Source organism: Letharia lupina (genome assembly GCF_014066315.1).
Source record: "Letharia lupina isolate WasteWater1 chromosome Unknown contig_4, whole genome shotgun sequence".
Lineage (NCBI taxonomy): Eukaryota > Fungi > Ascomycota > Lecanoromycetes > Lecanorales > Parmeliaceae > Letharia > Letharia lupina.
The window spans coordinates 1,050,963-1,075,068 of record NW_023502973.1 but is presented as its reverse complement, the minus strand read 5'-3'; the positions used below and the strand labels follow the sequence as shown (position 1 = coordinate 1,075,068).

General features: G+C 50.6%; 7 protein-coding genes across 7 annotated transcripts; 5 read left to right on the top strand and 2 right to left on the bottom strand.

The window, feature by feature from the left end:
- Positions 1-64: 64 nt before the first annotated feature.
- Positions 65-3,124, bottom strand: HO133_007912 (uncharacterized protein; the record flags this gene model as incomplete). The annotated part of the gene is made up of 6 exons (XM_037298780.1): positions 65-140; positions 258-393; positions 442-583; positions 630-1,683; positions 1,732-2,875; positions 2,932-3,124. 6 exons carry the CDS (start codon positions 3,122-3,124, stop codon positions 65-67), a joined length of 2,745 nt encoding a protein of 914 aa, XP_037156116.1.
- A 1,570-nt stretch (positions 3,125-4,694) lies between these two features.
- On the bottom strand, positions 4,695-5,885 carry HO133_007911 (uncharacterized protein; the record flags this gene model as incomplete). Its single annotated transcript, XM_037298779.1, has 1 exon — positions 4,695-5,885. One exon carries the CDS (start codon positions 5,883-5,885, stop codon positions 4,695-4,697), a length of 1,191 nt encoding a protein of 396 aa, XP_037156115.1.
- A 466-nt stretch (positions 5,886-6,351) lies between these two features.
- HO133_007910 (uncharacterized protein) lies at positions 6,352-7,729 on the top strand (the record flags this gene model as incomplete). The annotated part of the gene is made up of 3 exons (XM_037298778.1): positions 6,352-6,355; positions 6,640-7,099; positions 7,153-7,729. 3 exons carry the CDS (start codon positions 6,352-6,354, stop codon positions 7,727-7,729), a joined length of 1,041 nt encoding a protein of 346 aa, XP_037156114.1.
- Positions 7,730-8,716: 987 nt separating this feature from the next.
- Positions 8,717-11,659, top strand: HO133_007909 (uncharacterized protein; the record flags this gene model as incomplete). The annotated part of the gene is made up of 2 exons (XM_037298777.1): positions 8,717-8,836; positions 8,891-11,659. The coding sequence occupies 2 exons, from the start codon at positions 8,717-8,719 to the stop codon at positions 11,657-11,659; spliced, it is 2,889 nt and encodes a 962-aa protein (XP_037156113.1).
- Positions 11,660-12,816: 1,157 nt separating this feature from the next.
- HO133_007908 (uncharacterized protein) lies at positions 12,817-15,667 on the top strand (the record flags this gene model as incomplete). Its single annotated transcript, XM_037298776.1, has 2 exons — positions 12,817-12,924; positions 12,956-15,667. The coding sequence occupies 2 exons, from the start codon at positions 12,817-12,819 to the stop codon at positions 15,665-15,667; spliced, it is 2,820 nt and encodes a 939-aa protein (XP_037156112.1).
- Positions 15,668-16,565: 898 nt separating this feature from the next.
- Positions 16,566-18,663, top strand: HO133_007907 (uncharacterized protein; the record flags this gene model as incomplete). Its single annotated transcript, XM_037298775.1, has 3 exons — positions 16,566-16,631; positions 16,689-17,115; positions 17,165-18,663. 3 exons carry the CDS (start codon positions 16,566-16,568, stop codon positions 18,661-18,663), a joined length of 1,992 nt encoding a protein of 663 aa, XP_037156111.1.
- A 625-nt stretch (positions 18,664-19,288) lies between these two features.
- On the top strand, positions 19,289-22,210 carry HO133_007906 (uncharacterized protein; the record flags this gene model as incomplete). The annotated part of the gene is made up of 1 exon (XM_037298774.1): positions 19,289-22,210. One exon carries the CDS (start codon positions 19,289-19,291, stop codon positions 22,208-22,210), a length of 2,922 nt encoding a protein of 973 aa, XP_037156110.1.
- Between the last annotated feature and the right edge of the window lie 1,896 nt (positions 22,211-24,106).

The following is a 24,106-nucleotide window of genomic DNA, read 5'->3' as shown; positions in this document are numbered from 1 at the left end:
TTCACCATTGATATCTATAGAGGGTCAAGGCTTCAGTTGAGGTATGCATAGCGAGACTATTGATCTATCTAACGACGCTGACATGGAGATCCCTCAGTTTGATGTCAACGTCTCCGTTCAAGACCCTTTCGCGCACAGTCCTCTTCAACTTCTAACGTACCTCCTTATTAAGTCGACAATTCTGACCGGGTCTCGTAACAATAAGCATTAACGTGGGGTGTTACTGCGGTAGACTTATTGCGGTGCCGACCACTTACTCACACAGCTCATCTTGCGACAGACCGTCGAGACGCTCCCGGGCTTTCTGAATTGTGTCTCTCTCCTTCTTCAATTGGGCACGACGCTCCTCATCTTTGGGATTGGCAGCCATAAGAATAGCAAAGCGCTCATACGCTAAGAGAATGTTAGTGCAACTTCAGTAGATTGACATCCAATCCCTACCTCCATCCTCGATCACACCAAATTGCTGCTTCATCTCTCGTCCAATATTGTCGCGGCATTTGTTAAATAGTTCGCAATGAATGCTAGCACAGACGACATCCACAAAGCGAGAGTAAGCACACTCGTAGTAGCCTTTGACAGTCTGCTCCCTAGTCAGCAAGGTCATTAACACCTGAGATAGCACCTACGCTCATAGCGACAATCTCTCTGTTATACGTCTCTGGTCCAAGCTGAGCATCTGAAAGCTTAGAGATCTTCTCGATGCGAGTCTGTCCACTTGTTGACTTTCCTGTCTGGGCCTCTTGTTCGTCCAAGTAAGCGCCTGCACGAGCCTCGCGGCGCTTGGTTTGAAGCATAGTAAGTGCTCTTCCTTCGGCCAACTCCAAAGATTCGTCATTGAAGGTCTTAGGCTTGGAGGTCTCCCACCTCAGAACCTGCATCACGAGTTGGCGTTGTTGAGACAGTACTTCCTCGAAGAACGACTCGCAAATTTTCATGACCTTCTCGTAGAAAAGCGTCTTGGCATATTTGCCGAACACCTTTTCAACCTGTTCGAAGACCATTGCTTCGCATAGCTGCTTGGTTCCGGTCAAGAAGCGATTGACGGGCTCTTCCCAGTGCTCCATGCTCATCACGATCATTCTCTCAGTGGCCTTTGGATCGATCTGATTCGGCAACCCAATATAAGCATCCTGGATGATATCACGGACCTCGGAAAGGTCGAAGCGTCTGGAGGACGACAATGCTGTCAATCGAGGTGCGCTATTGAGTGTTCGTGGAATCTTCTGTGGAGTGTGCTGCACTGAGGCAAGCGGACGCTTCTGACCGGATCGTTGGACGACTGGACTTGGCTTGCAGGGTACGTCGTCATCGTCAGAGTCGATGGGGATAGGAGTTGTATTTCCCCTAGCTGTAGGCGTTGGTGTCCCAGACATGCTGCTGGGGCCAGTACCGCGAGAAGAATGGCCATGGCTAGGAGTTTGTGGGCTTGGCATCAAAACGAGTACAGGACGAGTGTCAGCCAAGTCCTTGCGGAACTTTCTTGCCAAGCGATTCCATTCTTTCTGAAACGAGTTGACGTGTGAGCCTCCGTCAATGTGCTTTTCTATCTCCCTCTCAAACCTATTCAGCTCCCCCATCACGATCGCAGGTAGGTTGCCATCTATGGGCTCTGGTAATTCTTGGAGTTTGGCGTCGATCAGCTCGGCCTTTCGCTGCACCTGGTCGGCGATCCGTGGAAGGCTGCCCATGTGATTAGTAGAAGCTAAGAAACATTGAGGCGATGTTTACCTTGCTCGAATTTGAGCTGTCAGGCGTTCTGAAAGAGCTGATACCAACTGCAACGTACCAAAGCGATGACTGTACGCGCTGAGAGTGGTCGTCCATGGCTCTTCTCCGTCGAAGAAGGCTTGCTCCTCAAGTCTTGCGGTGGCATGATCAACGCGAGTATCCGGGTTGTTCTTGATGACATGATAGCCAAATCCCAGACGAAAAGTCTCACCATTCAGTATTCCAAGCCACTGGTCCAACGACTCACCAACCTGCATCCTATCTGGTTTGGTGAGACACCCGATTGTTCGGCCCTGGGCTTTGAGCTCCCTTATGAGTCTAGAGGCCCTTGAATTTGCTGGGTCATGTGTCATTGGGATGGCGAGAACATTAATGCAGTCCTCCCCCTTCACATAGTCTTTGACCAAGTTTTGGACAAGGGCCAACAAGTAAACCTCCTCATCATCGGAGTCACTGATCACCCCGGGCAAATCTGTGAAGGATAGATTGGGCAATTCGGGGCCAGAAATGTCAAGACGGATGACGTTCGGGGAAAATTTGACCTGATGCTGCTCGTTCGGGTTCGGGTTGCTTGGAAGGTATCTCTCCCATGGGCTACCTGGGTTCAAGGTGGCTAGCTGAGCCAAATAGATAACATGTTCGACCTCATCCTTGGATGTCAAAGTGGCAAAGTGGAACTCCTCGCTCTCCTGAAGGGTCCAAGGTCCGAAGGGCCGAGCACGTGTAGCACCCTCGAGTTTGCTGGCGTTCTTTGCGAGGACTCGACCGGGGACGAGATTGCCTTCGTAAATGTATTTCTTGTGAAGTGATACCTTGCATGTCCACGGCTCCTCCAAACTAGAGCTTTCGCAAAGATTGATCTCTAGAGGGCATCTTGTGCAGGTACCAGCACCGCGAGGAACCTTGATTCCGCTGATACCTTCAATCAACGAGCTTTTGCCCGCGCTCTGATCTCCAACACAGGCGATCTTAGGTAACGGCAAGATCAAGTCTTCGACCCCAAGGTAGCGAAGCTCCTGAATTGCTTGAACCAGTTCTTTGACGCCTCGCCCTAGGGCTTGAAGACCTCCTTCAGCGACTTCGTTCGCATCACTTGAAATGCTGGCAGTCTGTACATTCTGACCTTTGCCGACGATGGTATGATCTATGGAGGGTGTCAGTTGGCGCAGACCATCCCCCCCCCAACAAATTGTGACTTACCAGTCCTCTTGTGCTCACGGTTCTTCTGGTAGCCTTTGTCCGCCTGACCATCGGTCATGGTGACATCAGAGTCGATAGCAATGGTATCACCTGAGCTAATAGGCTGCTCGTTAGGGTTTTGCTCTGCGGCCACATATGTGACCGGCATTCTCTGGGCTGCTTGTTGTTCTCTCTTGATCGACTTGCGTGCCATAATGTAAGACCGCTGTCTTTGCAAAATGGAAGAAGATAACGAGGATCAATCTAAAACACTGCTTCAGCTTAAAAACCACGAGTTTTCTAAAGAGATTTGTAAAAGAAGACAGCTCACAAACATTCGTGAAATGAGTAGAAGCTGGAGGATGACTTCAGCGAGGAAAGGGAACCGACAAGGCAGGATATATGAAAGCCATGAATGTGGTGTAAAACTTTGATGACACTGGCAGAGTGGACGCAAATCTTGGGGTGGTGTCTGGCATAGCTAGGAAAGAAATGTAACGTACGAGCTCTCTCTTTAGTAGAGGATTTTGCGTGGCTAGATAGAAAGCATGAGCGATGGCATACACGAGTGCGGTATAATACAGTTTGGATCAAACCATGATGGCCTAGAAGGACGAGGTGCGTTGTATGGTGAAAGACGGTGGGTGGAAGTGAGGTTTGTAGAAAAGGAATCACTCACTGCGGAATCGAGCTACAAAAGTTCAACCGCTCAGCAGATCGTCACGAAGTCGCGGTGACGAGCAGAAAATACAGAACAGGAATCTGCTGCTTCAAATGATCTCAAGAAGCAGGCAGACATGCTTCCCTTTATACCCATATCCTCCTCTCCATTCCTCCCTTCCATGTCTCCCAATCAGAGGGCCCCATCCCACCACTCACACCCGGAAACCGCGTCCTTTCACCCATCTGACGCATCAGCGCATCCCAATGCCCTTTAATCTTGGTCTCGCACCAATGGGAGGGCCTCAAAATGTTCCAGCTCCTGGAGTTGCAAGAACTTACAACTTCTGCCAGCTGCCAAAAGATAAACGTAAGCGAGGCGCCAAGCCTCCACCTTGAGAAGCCCGTCCGCTCTTCGATTTGCCCCAAACCCCTAAGTTGAGTTGTGAGAAGCTGTATCTATCAACAACGTTATCGGCATTAAAACTTGCAGGAGATGAGACATAAGTAGGGTCAGGGTCGAGAGATCAATTTACGAACCGCTACAGCTCGTGGGAGGATTTGGGTGTGGGGCAACGTACTTTCGGAGCATCGGATTGTAAAATGTCGTATCACAGCGCTTTGATGCATTTTCGATGGCCCAAAACGGCTTGCTAATAGATTGGCTAATGCAATGACCCTGACCGAAGCCGCTATTCTGGAGCGCTCAAAGCTCACAGATGGCTTCTGTGAGAAAAGCTCACAATCATTGCCTTCAAGATACTAATTTCTCTTCCCTCCCCTGCGCGAGCACCATGTCAATATTGTACATCATTGTGTGAACCTCTCCTCGGCCTATCTCTTGCGCTTGCTCATTTCATGCACTGGAGGTATGGACGCGTTGTCCGTAAACTCCTTCTATCCGACGTGTATCCATGCTTCAGTATCATTGACTGTTCACTCTTGCCGCGTGACTGGACTGGCTTCGAGCTTGGTCCTCTCAAGAAGTGTAATACTGGACTAGACATAGATCACCAAAAGAATGCGGCTGGAAATGATCTCGATAGCGCCTTGCTCTTCAATGACTAAATATGCCCAAGGTCTTGGCAGCCTAGAGTGAAAAGAAGCGCATATTGCACCTCACATCAGACCATTGCGGTCTTCCATGCTCCTTCAGAAGCGTTGTTCTGTTTACGCATGCGTAGTTTTGATTGAACCGACCTCTTCGGGGTCATTTTAGCGGTCGCGAATCTTTTGGCGAGGAGCGTTGAGACCCGTCGATTGGGGAGCCAAGACCTACTTCCCAGTATGAGGACGTAAGACAGTAGCGCTAGGCTTCCCGCTTGGTGTGCTGATGCTAACGGCAGCGGAACCAGATAGATCAGAGTGCTGATGCCTAGGACTACTTGTAGGAATACGAATCCCACGACCCCGTAAACTCCTTTCCTGGCGGGGCCAGGTAGAATGGTCCGGACATTGCTAGAAAATCTAGAGTAGGCCCATAGTGCCATCACCGATGTAAAAGTCGTAGTTGCCAGTATCCGATGGTCTAGTTGCACCAGAGATGGATTCTCGAGTGGGTTACGCCACCAGATATCACTGTTGTCGGGTGTGTGCGAGTAGAAGTCTGAGAAGAGCTCAGACTTTGGAGGCGTCAACCCAAGTCCCATGTAGGGAAATTCATTGTATATCAGGCCCGCATCAAGACCAGCAACAAGCCCTCCGGACATGGCAGTAATGAAGACCAGCACAGCAAGCGCCCCTACGGACAATCTGAAGATGCGAAGTCTTGGGTTTCTCAGCCTTCGGAGACTGGCCTCTGCCACTTGAAGATTGCCCAACAGCTTATGCGTGCGAAGGATAGACAAGCCGTTCCAAAACATAGCACAGTAGCAAAGGAATGCGGTGCCCAGGTGCGCAACAAGTCGATACTGGCTGACACGAGGGTGACTTCCCGTGGCAAATAAATCATCCTTGAGCCCAGACTTTACCATCCACCAGCCGAGCACCCCCTGAAAGCCTATGAGGCCTGCAATACCTGTGATCCTCAACGCCATGGGCCCCGAGACTTTCCTCCGTGCAATGAAGTATAGCGCTGGGATGGCGAATGACAATCCAACAAAGCGGCCCCAGAGTCTGTGTGTCCATTCCATATAGTAAATCGACTTGAATTCCGATAAAGTCATGTTCGGGTTGAGCATCTTGAACTCCGGAGATGACCGGTACTTGTTAAATTCAGACTCCCAATCCTCTTCGGTTGCTGGGGGCAAGCTGCCCGTTACTGGCTTCCATTCTGTAATACTTAGGCTTTGAACAATTAACACCTTGCCAGCCATTTCGGAACAGTGCAACATACCCAGACTCTGTCAGCCGTGTCAGGCCTCCAAACACAACAATCCCAAACACGCTTGCGGCACTCCCTAGTAGCCAATACGCCACGGACTTGTCGCTTTTATTGGGGAAGAAGCGGGTTTTCGTCTTTGCCTTCTGTCCACTCGTCCTGTTCAAGGATGACAACGTCGATAAAGAGCTTGTTTCTGCTGCAGAATTGCCCGAAGCTGTTGATGACACTCGTCTTGTGCTAGACTCGGAAGCTCTTCTATATTTGGGAGACGCCTTCTTGAAGATGTCAGGTCGGGTCGCCACTCGAGGGAGACATCGACAGTGCGAGCATTGGAAAAATTGCCTGGTGAGCTTCGGAGCAGCCTGCCGCAAAGCAGGCAATAAAGAAGCCATTCATTGAAGCTTTTCGCTTTCCAGTGGTGTCGAACTGATACTCATTTTGGAGTCAAGTCCGCCAGGATGGGTATCCTCGTCGTTCTTTCTATGCCGACGGAAAGCGCAATGGCTAAAGCCGCGTCTATCCCCACTTCAGCAACGACCACTCTCCCGGTCAGCATTTCACTCTCTACTCCCCTTATCTGGGGATCGCTTCCAAATGACATGGGGCTATTTTTGCAGCGATGACCATGCGTGTCTCATTGAAGCCATTGAGATTTTACAATCAATTACGGTGGCACAAAGGACATACTCCCCCTTCCCGGTGCTACTCGACTCTCCCTCCAAACGCCCGTCTGAACATCCCAATAGACTACTCCTCCCATCCTCTCCTCAACCACAGTCCATCTTCTCTCCGTGCCAATGCGTCTTACCCTCAAAGTTCCTCTTTCACTCGCCAGAACCTCTTTCAGGCCATCAATAGCGCCCTCAAACATTCCCTCCGTACCGATGAACGCACGCTGGTGTTTGGCGAAGACGTCGCCTTCGGGGGCGTCTTTCGCTGTAGTATGGATCTCGCTACTGAATTCGGCTCCGAAAGAGTGTTCAATACGCCCCTGAGCGAACAAGGAATCGTGGGCTTTGCAATTGGATGCGCTGCGCAGGGGATGAAGCCGATTGCAGAGATTCAATTCGCAGACTATGTGTATCCAGCGTTTGATCAGCTTGTCAATGAAGCGGCCAAATGGAGATACAGGGAGGGAGACACTGGGGGCCATATCGGAGGTTTGGTGGTCAGGATGCCTTGTGGGAGTGTGGGACACGGGGCTTTGTACGTAGATGGTCTCTTCCTTAGGTTACGTAGCTTTGCTGATCAAACACGAGATATCACTCCCAGTCGCCGGAGGCACTCTTCACGCATATTCCTGGTCTACGAGTCGTGCTGCCTCGTTCCCCTGCCCGAGCTAAGGGGCTACTGCTTGCTTCCATTGCCTGCAATGACCCTGTCATCTTTCTTGAGCCTAAGATCTTGTATCGTGCTGCGGTGGAGCAAGTGCCTACGGAAGCATATGAGATCCCTTTATCGCAAGCTGAAGTTGTGAAAGAAGGCAAAGACATGACTATTGTGTCTTACGGACAGCCACTCTATCTGTGTTCGTCAGCCATTGCTGCTGCAGAGAAAGATTTTGGTATAAGCGTTGAACTACTGGACCTCCAGACTTTGTATCCTTGGGACAAGCAGACCGTATTACAGAGTGTGCAAAAGACAGGACGTGCGATCGTCGTGCATGAGAGTATGATCAATGCAGGGGTAGGAGCCGAAGTCGCAGCTTCGATACAAGAAGGGGCCTTCTTGCATTTGGAAGCTCCCGTGCAGCGGCTTGGAGGTTGGGCCACCCACATGGGGCTGGCTTTTGAGAGCTTCAATATTCCAGATGTCACAAGTAAGCTCTTGCGATAGGTCAAGATTTCATCGTTGACAACTACCAGGAATATATGATACAATCAAAAGAACGATGAAATTCTGAGTTGTTCTATTTCGCTTTTCCAAGCCAAATGAATCTCAATTCCAAGAACACCTGCAAACAGTATGTTCACTGTACTACACGTACTTCTCAACTTGTCGCTGCCAGTAGAAGCTTTTGCCGAAACTAGCAGCCAGGTAGTGTCGTGTTTTGGGATTCGACGAGTGGCTCTGTCGTCAAGCCAGAGTTGAATGTGATCCTTAGTATGAAGAACAAAGGAGGCCGTATTGACTGGGGGGGGCAGAGAGGCTTTCGGGTCAGTTTCTGGAGAACAAAGAAAGTTGGCTTTTATGGCTACATATTCAAGGCTCTCTATAAAGGTTAAAAGAATGCTAGGCTTGGAGTATAATGCAAGAGTGAAACGACGAAGCTAGGATTCTATCTAAGAGCAAAGCATACACCTCACTTAGTATTCTGCTAGCTTACTCAAAACAGAGGACCGAGACTCGACGCAAAGCCCCTTAGATCCATAATCCGAGGCAAACCGGTGTGGCGACCGCAGGATGTTCACTGCCTTAAATGCAACTCATAGGTGTTGAGGATCGTCGGGGTTAAAACAACGTGCGAGGGAGGGGACGCAAGCAGCCGAAGTGTTGACAAAACTGCTGCAAGAGTGAATTTTAACAAGGTGACTCTTAACCAGCCCCTCCCAACACACAGATGTAGGACTTAAATTGTGAACTTTCCGCACATTAAGGTACTTTCTTACTCAACCATCTTTCTTACATCTTACACACCGCGAGGCCAACTCCACATCTTACGGACCACATCAAATCATCAACCAATATCATACTATTCATACACCACTTGCTCGACATAAGCCTGAAGCTTAGCACTGTTCCAATATTTCGCCGACAGGGTGTAAACCCGCACATACAAAATTTTCCCTACGCTTAAACCCTATACATATACAGTACCATACCATGGGTCAACAATTCTCGAGGCTTCCTTCGGGCTTCCAACCCGGCGTAGACTCCTGGTATGGTGTAATATGCTCCCAGTTCCACTTTATCCCGGATTTCCGCGAGCCAGATATTCAGGATGTAAGTATCACAGTGTCGAATAGCTTGAACTTGCAAGCTGACTAGTATTCAAAGTACTTTCTCAAACAATGCGTCTATTCTGGCTCTTTCATAGGGTTGCTTCTCCTACTCAGTTGGTATTACGGCCAGTCCAGCTTGAAAAATCGCCTGGATCCTGTCGGAGCTGCTAACGAAGAGCGAAATGCCGCCATTAAGGAGCGTGATGACGCGCAACGTGCCTGGGTAGAGATGGGGACAAAGCATGAGCGAGCAATGGGAACAAACCTGGAGCTCCGGGCCGAGCTCAGCACGGCTTTCAAGGATCTACCATGGTTGAAGCATAGAAACACCGAACTTGCAGAGGAGAACAGCGTCCAGCACAACGAGATCGAGCGCCTGGAAGGTTTCAAGCAGGACTATGATGAGCTTCTGCAACACGTCTCTGTGTACGGAATGTCCGCGAAGCGACCAGAATACTACCAGCAGAGATCCGAGCAAACCCAGAGACAGCTCGAGATTTCAAACAATCTCCTGGAGAAGTCTGAGAAATGCGTCAAGGCTCTCGAGGAGAAGCTCGGGACTCAGCGCGAAAAGGGCAACAAGGAGAAAGAGTGGCTACGATCTCAGCTCAAGAAGAATGCAAGAAGCACCGCGTACTGGGCAAGGTACCGCCCAAATGCCCTAGATACCAAGCCCGCTTGGGGAGTGCGTTGTGCATGCACAGAGCCGGAAATCGCATATGGCCTAAAAGACCAAAACCCTAGAATTGTTGAGCTGGAGGCTACAGTGGCTGCACGCGATCTAACGATCAAGCGTCTTCGAGAGAGGCGCCCCGTATGGAATTCGGGCAACAATGACGCCGCGTCCACGTCCAACGCCGATCACACATCCCTTCCTTCAACAGAGGTTTCAAAATCCGACTCTATTACCGGGTCTCAAACCCTCACGACGACCCTCGTGCATACATGCGAGTATGAGGAGCAATGCAAAACCCTTGGTAAACAGGTCGCTGATGATGCGGAGACCATAAGACAGCTCCGCAAAGAGTGCCAGGATTTGGGGGAACCAGCCTCGAATAAGGCTACCGCAGATACTGTAGAATTCGATGCTACGGCCGAGCTAAAGGGGCAATTGGCTGCAAAGGACACGGAGATCAAAGACCTTCGAGCCGAGAAGGTGGTGATGAGCGATGAGGTAGGAGCGAAGAATGAAACGATCAACGGCCTTCGAAAAGAGAAGGTGACAGGGAGCGAAGAGCTAGCCAAGAACAATCAAGCTATCAAAGACCTTCGAGAGGAGAAGGTGACCATGGGCGAAGAGCTAGCCGCGAAGGATAAGGAGATCAACGATCTTCGAGAAGAGAAGACGACAGCAGATAAGAATGCAACCACAGCAATCTCAGATTTGCGCCAGGAAATATCTGATAGTCGCATCAGTTTGGTGGAAGCACGTAAAGTGAGTGCCGAGTGTGAACATGAATTGGGAGAACAGAAGACCAAAATCAGCGAACTGGAGGCTGCTCACCGCGGACTGGAAGACGCTGTCAAGCGAAAGGATCGCGAAATCAATGACCTTCAGAAAAAGAATCAGGAAATCGCCGAACAACCAGCCCCAGGATACGCAGAGAATCTCCAGCGCCTAACGACAGCAAACTCCGATTTGGACGACTTACGCCGTGAACATTGCGAGTGTAAAGGGCATTCAGAGAGTCAGAAAGCCAGAATCAGCGAGTTAGAGGCCGCTGGACGCGAATTAAGGGCGACAATCAAGGTCAAAGACGACAGAATCACAGAACTCGAGGGTCAGATCAATAATGCCCCAAGCCATGATCTCATCGAGCGTCATATTCAATCCCAGAATGACGCTATTAGCAATAAGGATCGGGATTACCAAGCGCTGTACGATCTCTACAATAAGATGTTGGGTCAAGAGGCGCTTGCGGAAGCCAAGCATAATGAGGACATGCAGTCACTGAACACAATGCAGCAGAGCGTCACCGCGAAGCAGCTAGAGCTACAACGTTTGTGGGACGAATACAACAACCTCCGCTCCCACCATACAAACTGTGAAGGACGAACCACTGATCTCACGAACCAACTTCGTCAAGGTGCCAATACCTACACTGACCTACAAACTAAATATAACACCCAAGCAACGGAGCTGGACGTGGTAAATCAAAATGCCCGCGGGCTGCGAAGCGAAGTCGCCAATTTACAACAAACCAACGCCAACCTCGAGCAGATGAATTCCTCTTCTGAAAGCAATTTCGAAAAGTATCGTATCGAAGGTGAGAACCGCGCGCGTCCAAGCTGGCAAGCGAACTTTGATCGTGAAATGTCTACTCAGGCATTGAAGCTCGAGGCAAGTGAGGGACAGGTTTTCAAGCTGGAGAACCAACTCCAGCAAGCGAAAAACCAGGCAAGTCCCCTCCGGGAAATGCAGATCAAAGCGCGAGAGGATGCCGTCCAACTCAAGGAAGACGCGCTCAAGCTCGATAAGGATGCCATGGTTCTTGATCAGGATGGGTCCAAGGCGGATCACGAGATCAAAACATTGGAGAACAAATTGGCGGCAGCGAACAAAGACGCAGGCGACGCTCGTGTTCGAAACCGTGGCATCCAGAGCCAGCTAAACAAGGAGAGAAAAGAGCGGGCAGATGAGAAGGCGAGGCACGAAAAAGTGTTGGAGAAGGAGCGGGAGGACTCTGAGAGGAGGAGCGATTTCTTGAAGCTTCGTCTTGAGAGAGAAAACCCTCTCAAGGGCACGGTCAGCAACCTTCAAGACGAGGTTGCAAGACTCTCGAAAGAGCTCGGGGAGCAGCAATCACGTGGAAACGATGGATGAGCATGAGGCTGCGGCTCCAGATCCTATGCGTCCTGGAGGATATAGCTAAATTTTAAAGCTAGCATTTATATACATCGAAACAGGCTTTTTGAGTATCAATTTCTATCATGTTGAGGTGTGAGAGCCTTGTGACGGGGAGACAAAGACGTTTTGTACCCAGGATGTCATAGAGGTTTGAATCGTGGCAGATCGCTACTTAAGTACTATTCTGTTCCTTCATATCTTATCAAGCTTGTCAACCAACAAGCCAGCAACGATCCTTTGCTTGGCCAAATGCTGTTCTGGTATTCAGGAAATCACCACTTGCACATTTGCTGAACCTCGTTCATTCGGGTGATTCCGAGGATGAGCCTCTGTCTGCCAACACAACAAAGAAGGTTGTCTCGTATGAAAGAGAAGATGCTCGAAAAGCCTGAGATTGTATATGGTCAACAAAGAAAATCGGCTTTCATGGAAGCGACCTCAATGGAATCATCTGCTCTATGAAGCTGATATTTTGCCCCATGATGAGAAACTATACAGGTGCGACTTTGAGTAAAATACTCTTGATAAAGTGGCATCCTAGGTCTCCAAAAACACTCCGATCAGGCTTAGCACATTCGTCGAAAGAGAACACAGGTAGATGCTAAGGACGGTGTCCACCAATAGTTGCTCGAGGCTGTCAGGAGCGGGGAACAACAAGGTGAGGTGTTGAGAGCACCGTGCCGAACACAGCGAGAGTGAATCTCGGAACGATGACTCGTGACCAGCCTCCTCCCCTCAACACAGATCAGATCACCTATTTAAGCACCCTCGGTTTGACCATCCTCCACTTCCTTCCGTGCATCATCCACATCATCCACCTTGCACCTTGCACCACATCACCCACTCTTGACCACATCCACTTTCTTCTACTGCCATCATCCAGGAGCTATCAAGCTCACGAATACTGATTCTGACGCATCCTCGAGTCTTCACACTCTTGACTGTCACGACAAACTCTGATACCTTGATGATACCGCGTTTATCCCGGTCTCTGTCTCACACATCGTGCCCAGCAAGAACATACACCATCGGCTATCTACTCTTGCCATACAACAATCACAAGAAGCACTTGAACCCTTACTGATATGGGTGCCTCTTTCTTTTATAAGCTTTTCTCGTCCACCGTTGGCAGCATGCCTGCACAGTACGACCCAGACGTGGATAGTTGGTGGGGGATCGTCCTCACAGAATTGGGTTTCTTAGATCCTTTCCGAGAGGAAGTGAGTGTTGAGATCCTCAAAGTCGGGATCGAAAGCTAATTGGCCGCTGAAGAACCTCTCCTATCTCCTCGTGAAGTTCCTCTGCACCGTTGTTTTCGCCTTGTTCCTCTGGGTTTTGAGTTTATGCAATACCTACAAAAATATAAAGAATCAGCGAGATGAGGCGAGAGAAGACTCGAGAAAGGGGGCGTACGAGTGGTGTGATCTCCACTTGAAGCTCAGAGACACGGAGAACGAGCTCTACCACGCGAACGAGAAGCTGCAAGACGCTGGCAGCGATATGAACGAAGAACGAAAAGGACTTCGCGACACCATCCAGGGGCTGAATGACCAACACCTGGTTTATCAAGAAGAGATCCGCTCTCTGGAACAAGATGTGTGGAACACCGAGAGCGACCGTGATGGGTACAGTAGGCAGGTGGTCCAGGTCTCAAAGGAGAATGAGACGCTCAAGCGGGACTTGTCCAAAGGGAACAATCATCTTAGCCTGGCTCAGGCTGAAGTACAAACGCTCCAGGAGAACCTGTCCGAAGTGAGACGCCAACGTGACCTGGCTCAGGGTGAGATACAAACGCTCAGCATGCAGGTGGAGCCCCAGCATGGACAGGCCACACCCGTCGTCGCAACGCTCAAAGCTCGACCCAAGCCCAAGCATCGACGAACCCAACGACCGTCTTCATTGCCGAAACCCCACAGAGAGCTCTTACTGAAGGGGTCTAAAGCCGCTGAATCAAGTACATCTTCGTCTGCGGGACCTACATCGGCCCGGAAGCTCGTGAGCGAGAACCTTCCCAAAGATATGTCTCAGGCGATGTTGGCAGAGAGGGGCCAAAAAGTCAAGGCCCTCAAGGAACCGAGTCAGACATCAACTGTGCAGGCTGATGCAGAAGCAGAGCAGACAGTCGGAGAGAAGACCCCAGAAGCACTTACACTGGAGGCATCTATAACGGCTAAAGATCAGAAGATCAATGATCTCGAACAAGAGAAAGAAACGTTGACTGCACAGATTGGTGGGCTGCGTATTGATCTTGAGAAACTAAGCGACGAGCATAACGAGCGCAGTGAGCCATTCCACACGCAGTTAGCCGAGAAGGACGGAGAGATTAGGAAACTTCAAGCTGAAAAGACCACGGCAGACAAGGATTCAGCCGGGACTATTGCTACTCTCCGGACAGAGCTGGGGGAGAAAGAGAAAGAAGTTGCAGATCTTGAGGAGGCGAACGAGACATTGGTCGCCGAGGCAGCTCCTTCTGCGGATACTGTCCAGCGTCTGAACACATTGAGTAATGAGCTTGAGGAGTCTCGACTTGCTCGTGGCCAGTGTGATGAGGAATCGACTCGCCAGAATTCCAGAATTGACCAGCTGGCGACCGCAAAAGAGCAGCTGGAGGAAGTGCTTGAAGTCAGGGACCGCGAGATTGGCAGTCTTCAGGGGCAAGTCACTCACTTTGACAGCGTGCTGAAAGAGCTACAAGAGATACACGCGAAATGTGGCGACCATACGAAAACACAGGACCTGGAAATCATGCAACTTCGCAACGCAAGCGGACCACTCCAGGATTCCAACAACAGCTTACTGCAACAGCTTGGAACAGCAAGAGCTCAACATGCAAACCTGATTGGAGAGGGTCAACAAGTGCAGAACCAGAATAAAGCGTTGATAGACTTGCAGTCAAGCAGCCAGAGGGAAATCCGGTCGCTGCAAGGGCAAATCGAGGCCTTGAATCAGACGGTCGATCATCAGCAACAACGCATTCAAAGTTTGGAAACCAACTGTCCAAACTGCCAGAAACTGAGAGAAGCTCTTGATGAGCTCTTAAAAGACGCTAAAGTGTCTGACGACGCTGCTAGGGTCGAAATGAGGAGAGAGGTTGAGGAGAGTGTCCGCGCGCAGCTGACATCTCAAGTGGGAGATGACCTTCGGCGGCAGATTAGAGGCGAAGTCGAGCGTGAAGTGCGCGACGAGTTCCAAAATCATTACCGCGACGTGCTCGCACTCAATACGAAGAGAATCCGAGAGCAAAATGCCCTGCTTTTGGAGAAGGATGCAAAACTGGAGGAGGCCAAGAACGCTCCCACCATTGATCACGCAGCGTTTGAGAAGGAAGCCAACCTACAGTCAACCATAATTAAGTTGGAACAAAACGCGAAAATAGCCAAAGCGAACAACTCTCGATTGACTGGTGAAGCAAAACGTTACCGCCAGCAGTTTGAGCAAGCGCAGCCGGCTATCGAGAATCTGAGGAGCGAGCTTGAACAAATCAAGGCAGATCAGCGACGCGCTCAGAACGTTAATCCTCTGCAGAGCCAACTCCTCACGTGTCAGCGTGAGTTGGAAAACATGAAGGTGGATCGGAACAAAGCTAGAGACAACTGCAGCACATATTCGAAACAACTTTCAATCCTGAGGAAAGGATACGAGGCATTGGAGAATGAGCTTATAGCGTTCAGAGAGAAGAGCTCCATGAATAGCGACCGCACAATGAACGACGGACGCACCGAAGAGCCTATCGCGGTCCAAAAGGAGCAGCGGACGGCTGCCTCCGCCAGCGATAAGAGCACAGAGCCTGCATGCAAGCCTGCTCACAGATTCGGTCGTCGACCTGACCGAATCTGTGAGCACCAACCCACGAGGAAGCCCGTCCTCGGAGAAGGAGCAGGAGTGAAGAGAGAACATGATGAATGCTCGGATGGAGAGGCGGATGACGAGGGGGACGATGACCGAAAGAAGGCCAAGATTGAGAGGGGAGGATGTCTTGAATAGCGACATTTGAGTAGGGAGAATGTTTTCTGAGGGAACAAAGCTTCGGGTATTCGAGGGTTTCAGTGCTTCCGGTATTTCAATGTCATTGTCATCAAAGAATCTACCTATGTCCATGGAATGATTGCCTCACGTTTGGGGTGGCGGCAATTTGATAAGAAGCAGCGTAAAGTTGGCCCTGAGCTGAAAGTCGACCCTGGCCCCTCACTTTGGACCCGGCGCCAAGTCTCGCCAAGGGCGCTAATCAGACTTGGCACCACCTTGGTTCCCCTTCCCGCTGTCATCGATCGAGGGATGCAGGAAGCAGCGTGGACCAACGAAAGCCATGCGCCGTCAAGCTCTGCTTCGCGCCCCTCAAACCTGAAACAGCATGCGAAGTAGACCACCATCACTCTCATTAAGTATCATGTATCATGATATGTTGACACTTCACCTTCACTTTCATTGATTATCTATTGTTCGACTTGCTGCTCTTCTTTTTGCCCTTATTGACACGTTCTTGATTCGGACCACCGACATTCCTTGCATATACGCTGACACCCAGTCTCATCCTCATCCAGCGCCGGTCGCAGTCCCTTGAAGGCCTGTTCCTAGCCTATATCTCTCTTTTGCCATCTTGCGACGAACGGAACCACGTATCTTTTATTGTTGCGCCTCGCCATAGTCCTCATTGTGCATGCTCCATAGATTCGACAAAGGAAAATGGCTCTACCCAGGTGATGCGGCCGCATTTTACCTTCTGCTTGCACCACCGCCAGCAATACTACCTTGCCATTGAATATCTTGCATACCACTTTAAACAATTTGGGGGCCTCTCTCACGAGTCACGAGTGTTTCTGAAGGAGGCCGCAGCTAATTCGGCTTCTTTGGGCTGGCCCGGGAGCCATCCACTCGCTTCAATATGAGCTGTTGCGCCCTGCGCGAGAAGGAAGGAGAGGCATCGAACGAACAGAAGTGGGACTATATAGTAATCCATCTTTAGATGTCCTCTTTAGCACCTATGACTGATCGTTGCACTGTATAGAACCTGTCCGACTTTCGCTCGACGTCCTGCCTTACGCCGTTATCCTACGGAGTTCTCTACCTCTTCCTCATCATCAGCATCGCTGTATATGCAGTCGACCTGTTCACATGCGCGAATCTGTTAATCTTCGACCGCTGGTCTGGTCAGGTAAAACCTGCCATACCCTTCAAAATCTCCAGGTGGATCTTCACCGCTTGCATCATCCTTTCTTGGATCCTGTTGGTATACAGATGGATGAAGGCAGTGCGAGCCATTAAGAGCGGCGTTATTGCTGCTAGCTACCTCGACCCACTTGCTGTCCGAGTACAGAGTATACGCATGGGCGCCAACGGCCGCGGCTGGAGGCGATTTCTTGTCTTTGCTGCTCTTACGAAGGGGAGGAAGGGTAACGAGTATGTAGCTTTGTTCACGTACTTTTCTTTTGAAGGTAAGCTTACATCCTATATTCTTCAAAGACATGTATTGATTTGTCTTAGCATGGCTGCGCATCTGCTTTGCAGAAGGTCCTCGAGTCGCCATCAACGCCCTTACTTTGTACTCGGTTATGCAGGCGGATCTTGTGCCGACAGGGCAGCACTCAGCCAGCGACGGCCATACTTCTGTTGTCCAATTCTTCGTCAACGTACAGATACTCGCCAACAAGGACAAAGAGCAAGCTGCAATATTGTTCGGCATGCTCTTTACACTCATAATCTGGGTCATTTCCGCTCTCAGTCTGGCCTTGGCGGTTTTGTTTTATGTTCTTTATCTATGGCACCACATCCGTGATGGTAGCCTTTCACGGTATTGCAGAAGAAAGATTGATACCCGACTGCACAAGATCGTGATGAAGAAAGTGAATAAGGCCTTAGCGAAGGACAGCAATCCGCGAGCAAAGCAAGGAGCAAAAGGCCCGAAAGCTGGAAATTTCCAAGCCGATGCCAAACTTCAGCCAACATTGCCCGTCTTAAACACTACAGGCGCACAAAACTTCGCACCAGGTTCGGGACAGACGGCACAGACAGATACTTCGTTCAATCCGCATAATCTCACAGCTGTCGTCGGCCCAGAACCTACCGTCCCCAACGTATTCTTAAACCCTCGGCGACCAGAGCCGCCCTCTCGGTCCGTCACTCAGTCTTCTTTCCGCTCCCATGGAAGCTATGAATCGAATGCGCCTCTGCTGAGTTCAGCTGGTGAAATGGGCTACGGCGGCAACGGTCACCCTGGCCCTAAAGGCGCGCCGTCTAGGATGGACTCTGAAGTTCGCACATTGCACAGCGCGCGGCCTCCTCCCAATCGGAGTCTTACGGGCAACTCTCAGAGCACACAACGATCTTATAACTCGTCCTCGTCAAGATCCGGGCCACCGAATCGAACTTTTACGGGAAACTCACAGAGCACACAAAGATCCTTCCGCTCGTCCTCGTCAACATTCGGGCCACCAAATCGGCAGAATAGTGACATGAGTGGGAGGATGACACCAGCTTCCGTACCCTCTCAACCGCAAGTTCTTAAACCGATGCCGCAAGATATGTCTTTGGGTGCTGTGGGAAGGCGTCCTTCAGGGCCCCCAGGCTTCGATCCACCTACACAGGAGTTTGAGATGCATCCTCCGGTTAATAAAGCAACTGAACCGCCCAGAAACGGTGGCTACTTAGCCTTCAACCCCCATACATTCAATCCTCACACCCAGAGCGCCTCATCTGGATTACCGGCCTCAGTATACTCAACGCCATCGTCTGCGGCGCCACCTCGCGAATTTACGCTACCGCATGGACCACCGAACGATTATTTCGGATCAATTGACCGGCCAGCTCAACGATCTGGAACAGCGCCTCTACCCCAACCCACTACCTTGAATACTTCTCCAGATGATCCATACGAGGGGAATTGGCAACAGCCTTTTGCAAGTCCTGTGGGTCCTTCGAGACCTGCAACGGCTATCCCCAGTGCTGGATACGGGCAAAGAAGACCAATGCCTCCTCGCTACTGATCTGAGCCTCGTTCGATCTTCCTATCACAATAACCCATCTTACGATTTTAATGACGATGATATGCGTGCGGTATGGAACCATACTCTTTCTGGGATATGGCATCGCCGTCAGCTTTGTACTCAGAGGGTCTGGGTTATATAACTCCCTAGTGATGCATTGGAGAACGCATATACTTAGGATCACACATAGAGCGCAAGAAATGAACGTCTGCATACCAATTAAAGTAGTTCCAAATGCTTGATTATACCTATGCACTGTGAATCGTCAACATAGAAAAGGTCCCCTTGGAACGTCCCCAGCAATTCAAAGGAAAGAATTTTCACATAAAAAACAAAAACCTTTACAAAACCCCCCTCCTTAGCGAAATATAGGCTTAGCCCGAGGGTACTTCCATACCTATGGGAGTTAGAAGTCCCCCCGCCCCTCTTTGGTTAGTTCCACTTAGACATCCAAATATTTACGTTACCGTTCCCCAATGCTGTTCAGATACCACGACACGTCCAGGCCGATTGTCGAAGCGAGCTTATCTTACATGTTTTACCGAAGCTCATGGCTACACTGTGTGTGGATCTGACGAAAGCTCGTAGACTTCTGCCAATAGAAACATGATACACAAGCCAGTCGATGGCTGCTGTCCTTCCGCACCTGCCTCGACCCTCCGGCACGAACGAAGAGCCAGAACCAACAGAGTACAGAAGCTACTATAGTGGAAGAGGGGTTCAGGACATATCCAGCGTTGACAAGGACTATGACAATGCTCAACCACCGGCACTAGGCCGCCGGAGACCGCATCTGCTAGAGCAGGTTCAAAGCATGGGAGAGCGTGCTGGCTTTGACGAGGATAATGAAAACAGGCATATGGAATGGGCAAAAGAACACGACCCAGCGATTGCACATTCGGATGGACTTGGAAGCGCTAGGACGCGTAGTCGTGAGATCACCGACGGGTCAGGCTCTTCTAATCAACCTGAAAAGGCCAGGTTGGGATCCAGAAGAGATGAGTCCGGAAGCCAGACGGATTCATCGTTCGAGAATCACGCACGAGAATCCAAGGGGAAAGAAAAAGTATCGAAACTGTCGCCCGCGAAGATATACGACTTGAGATCATCACCGTTGGTGCTCCCACCGCTCGACTCTTCTGAGGATCTCAGCGATGCTTGCAGTCCAACCCTCGAGCGCACACCGAAGGGTAGAGGACGGTGGACTATATCGGAGGGGGGAGAAATACCGAAGGGCGAGAAAAGCAGAACGAGAGACAGAAGCCAGTCTATCAGCATTGTTGGTACTCCTTCGGCAACAGCAGAAGAGAGCCGGGACACTTCCTTATTCTTCTCGGAGAGAGACTCGCACTATACTTCAAGGCCGGGTCAGACTGCTCGCACTGTTTCCACGCCATTGTCGAAGAGGAGATCATCTTCCTCAAAGGCCAATGGGTCCGCAAAAGCCCCTCTTTCGTCATCTACAAAGCAGCCCAAGGCTATCATTACGCCCTTGCGTTTCGAAGACACGAAGTCAGGTGGTAAGGTCGCTGTTATTGAAGAGCCACAGCCTTCGCCGATGCCCCAATCTATACCTGTTCCACCTCTTTCACTGCCTACATACCTCCAGCTCGAGCTCTCTTCTCAGCGACCTTCACCTTCGTACATCCATCGCTCTATCACTAGCGACTTCCCTTACGAGTCATACCAGATAAAAATTGAACGCCTGCTGAATTTTTTACTCCTACCTCCTCAACTAGAGCAAGTGTTATGGTTCGGTGCACTTGCTTGTCTCGATGCGTGGCTATTCTCCTTTACAATCCTGCCTTTACGGTTTCTGAAGGCTTTGTCGATCCTTGGTCGTTCTTGGGGAGAGAACCTTGTTATGGAGGTCAGATTCGTTGGTGCTTTCATTTACGCTGGCACAGGCAGAATGTGGCGTAGGCGACGGCGACGAGAAAGCATCGATGGGTCTGCAGCCCCGAAATCTACGTCTACTGCCAAAAGTCCTGCAGACTGCACACCCACGCTCAAGGCTGAAATAGAAGAGGCCTCGAATGCTACACCGTCGACCCCGGACCTGTATCGAAAATTTCGACGTGCTTCTGGCCAAAGACACCGGAAAGCAAAATTTGTTCCTTCTGCTTTACAACCCGATCATAAAGCGGACATCTTGAAGGGTCTCTTGATCATGATTAGCTGCACCATTCTCATGTTTTTTGATGCCAGTCGGATGTATCACGGTATCCGAGGACAAGCTGCGATCAAGCTCTACGTCATCTACAATGTGCTCGAAGTCTGCGACCGATTGTTCTCTGCACTTGGTCAGGACATTCTCGAGTGTCTTTTCTCAAAGGAGTCGCTTGAGCGCAAACCTGACGGTCGTAGTAAGGTCCTGAGACCGTTCTGGCTGTTTATCTTGGCCCTCTGCTACAACCTGGTCCACGCGACAGCTTTGTTCTATCAGGTCATCACGCTGAATGTGGCAGTCAATTCTTACTCGAACGCTCTACTGACTCTTTTGATGTCAAATCAATTCGTCGAGATTAAGTCTACAGTGTTCAAGAGATTTGAAAAGGAGAATCTGTTTCAGCTGACATGCGCGGATGTAGTCGAACGCTTCCAGTTGTGGTTAATGCTCATAATTATTGCATCTCGAAACATCATTGAGACAGGAGGCCTGAGCGTTGGGACCGGAGGATCCGCCACGTCCTCTGCTTCTGCTATCGGAGGATCTGGCATCCTGCCCAAGAGCTTTACCATGTTCCCTGAATGGACTGGCCAGGTTATGGGTCCCTTCTTCCTCGTACTCGGCAGCGAAATGCTCGTCGACTGGGTCAAGCATGCCTATATTACCAAGTTCAACAACACCAAGCCAGCCATCTATGGCCGATTCCTGGACGTCTTAGCCAAAGATTACTATTCCAATGCCTTTGCAGACCAGAACCTCACCCGCCGTCTTGGCCTCCCGGTAATTCCTCTTGCCTGCCTCTTCATCCGCGCCTCAGTCCAAACCTACCATATGTTCCTCGCAACTCACATGCCACTTCCGCTACCTTCGACTGCCACCTCCCTTTCGGTTGACAATGCAACCGCTTCTCCAGCGACGACAGCAGCGCTACAGCACATTGACCAGCTTTTCAGACGCGCCTTGGGTCGCTCTACGTTCGGCGTTGGTGATCCTACGCTCGCGCCCGAACATAGCAAGACTTGGAGCACAGATGACATAATCGCGTTCATAACTATGCTTGTCTTCTTCCTCGTCCTGTTTCTTGCCCTTTTGGCTTTCAAGCTCGTACTCGGCATGTGCTTGCTCTCCTTCGCACGTCGACGCTATAAAGGCATGAAAGAAAGGGAGAACACTTCCACGCACGCGGATGGTAGACGATTCGGAGGCTGGGGTGTTGTGGAAGTTGATGAAGATAAAAGACGGTGGATATACAAGGATGATCCTGATGGTGCGAAGAAATTGCGGGAGAGAGAGAGGGATGCACGAGAGAGGAAAGGGGGGGAAGAATCTTTTGGGAGCGTGACTCGGTATAGTATGGCTGCTAAGAGGATTTGGTGATCCTTCCTGGGGCCTACATCTATATGTGCATTTAGCGAAGCATTAGGGTGGCGTCCTGAGCGTCTCTTTTGTAACAACGATTCTTGATTTCATCGAGAAAGTCTGTTGAATGTGCGTCTCCGCGTGCTTCCAGCATGTCACTACCGCTCCTCTGCTCTCTTGTCTTTCCCCACGCAGCCACAGTGCCGTCCTACACTCAGCACCATCAAGCACGGCTAACCTCCCTCGTCTTCACCACCATCTTCGCTCCCATCGCCGTCATCACAACCACCACAGCATCCACCCCCCTCTTATTCACCAACCCCACCACCCTATCCCTCACGTCCCCATCCGAACATCTAACATCGTCCCTCCCCTCCCCTCCCCTCCCCTTTCTTCTCTTTATCCCACAACGACAAGAACCCATCATCACTAACCACCCGCACCGAATAATGTTTCGCAACCACGACAGACACGTCAATATCATGACCAATGGAACGGCCAACGAGGAATCCCTGATGTGCGAAGGTGTCGTCGGCTTCGATGTTGACTTGTGTGTGCCCATGGTTGCCGGGGTTGGAGACGATATGCACTAGGGAAGAGGTGGCGGTTTTGGCAAACTCTGCCTAGAAATTCGTGAACCTTGCCTGCAACGGAGATTGTTTTCGTGCGTTTAGTCCTCGTGGTTCGATATCGATTGGTGGAAAGGGTCGATTCGTTCTGGTCGATGTTCAGAAAGAGCTGCGAAAATGGAAGGAAGGAAAGATGGAAAGAAAGAGAGGAAGGAAGCTTTCTCCTCCCCAAACTTGAAGACTCTGAGACTCGCTCTAAAGATATGCATGACTTTCGCTACATCCTCTTCCATTCCTCGAACCCCTAGCCCGCCGAGCCCAGTGCACCATACCTACCACCGTTTCCCACCGCTGGGTGTCAAAAGACAGAAGAACCTGATAGAAAGCTGTTAGCGAAGAAACCATATTATCCGAGATCCACTACGTAAGGTACCTCAGTGGACGTCATGGTCTCATCATATTCCCGGCCTCGAGATCTCCAACGTCGCTTGTACTAGTACCAGCCTACCCAGTTCTCCATCGCCCTCCCTTGCTTCCCTCATCTCATCGTCCAGCCAAACCATCACCCACCCATGCTCGCCAACCTCACCGATCCGGTACCTACCCCCGCCGCTTCTTCGCCGGGAGCTTGCGCACCGGGTCCGGAATCTGCAAGGGCTCGGGATCACGTACCCTTGGCTGGAGGAGGGCCGGAGAGCGTGGGTGCGTTCGGGTCGTCATAGCGGCGACGGACGTGGTGAGCAAGACCGGTTGGCATGGAGTGATTGGGTTGGATTTCATGGAGATGGGGGAGCGCTTTCGATGAACATTGGCCACGTGTCAGTTGGGGGGCTTGGAGAAGATAGAGTCTTGGCTGTGAGGGTGGAGGTAGGAAGGGATTTCGCAAAGGATCTCGGTGGTGGGAAGTGAGAGGATGTTGATTCTTGCCATTTTCGGGAGTGTAGCAATTGTTTGGAGCAAAGGGCTCTGGGTGCATGGGACGAGAAGGGTGGGAGAGATCACATATAGAGAAGGACCGTTTTGTCATCGATCAAGTATTGAGTCTTGTGTGATTTCAAGGCGGTCAAAAGGTGGACCATTCCCGCAGCTTCACTCTTCCCAACGATATCATCCAATCATTGTTTCCCCAGTCGATCCCGGGCACATGTTCTCTCAGCTTCATGCGACTCATTTCTTCTCTTCACCCCCCATGCCGCCTCATATCAAAAAATCCCAGCCAGCCTTTGATCGTTTTCTGCATGAACAATAGATCCGGGTCCAGCCTCAGACCGCTAGTCCGCTCTCAGACTCGAGTCCTTCTCAGCGTCAGTAACCTATAGAGCACAGGTTCTTCACCTTCCAGCCT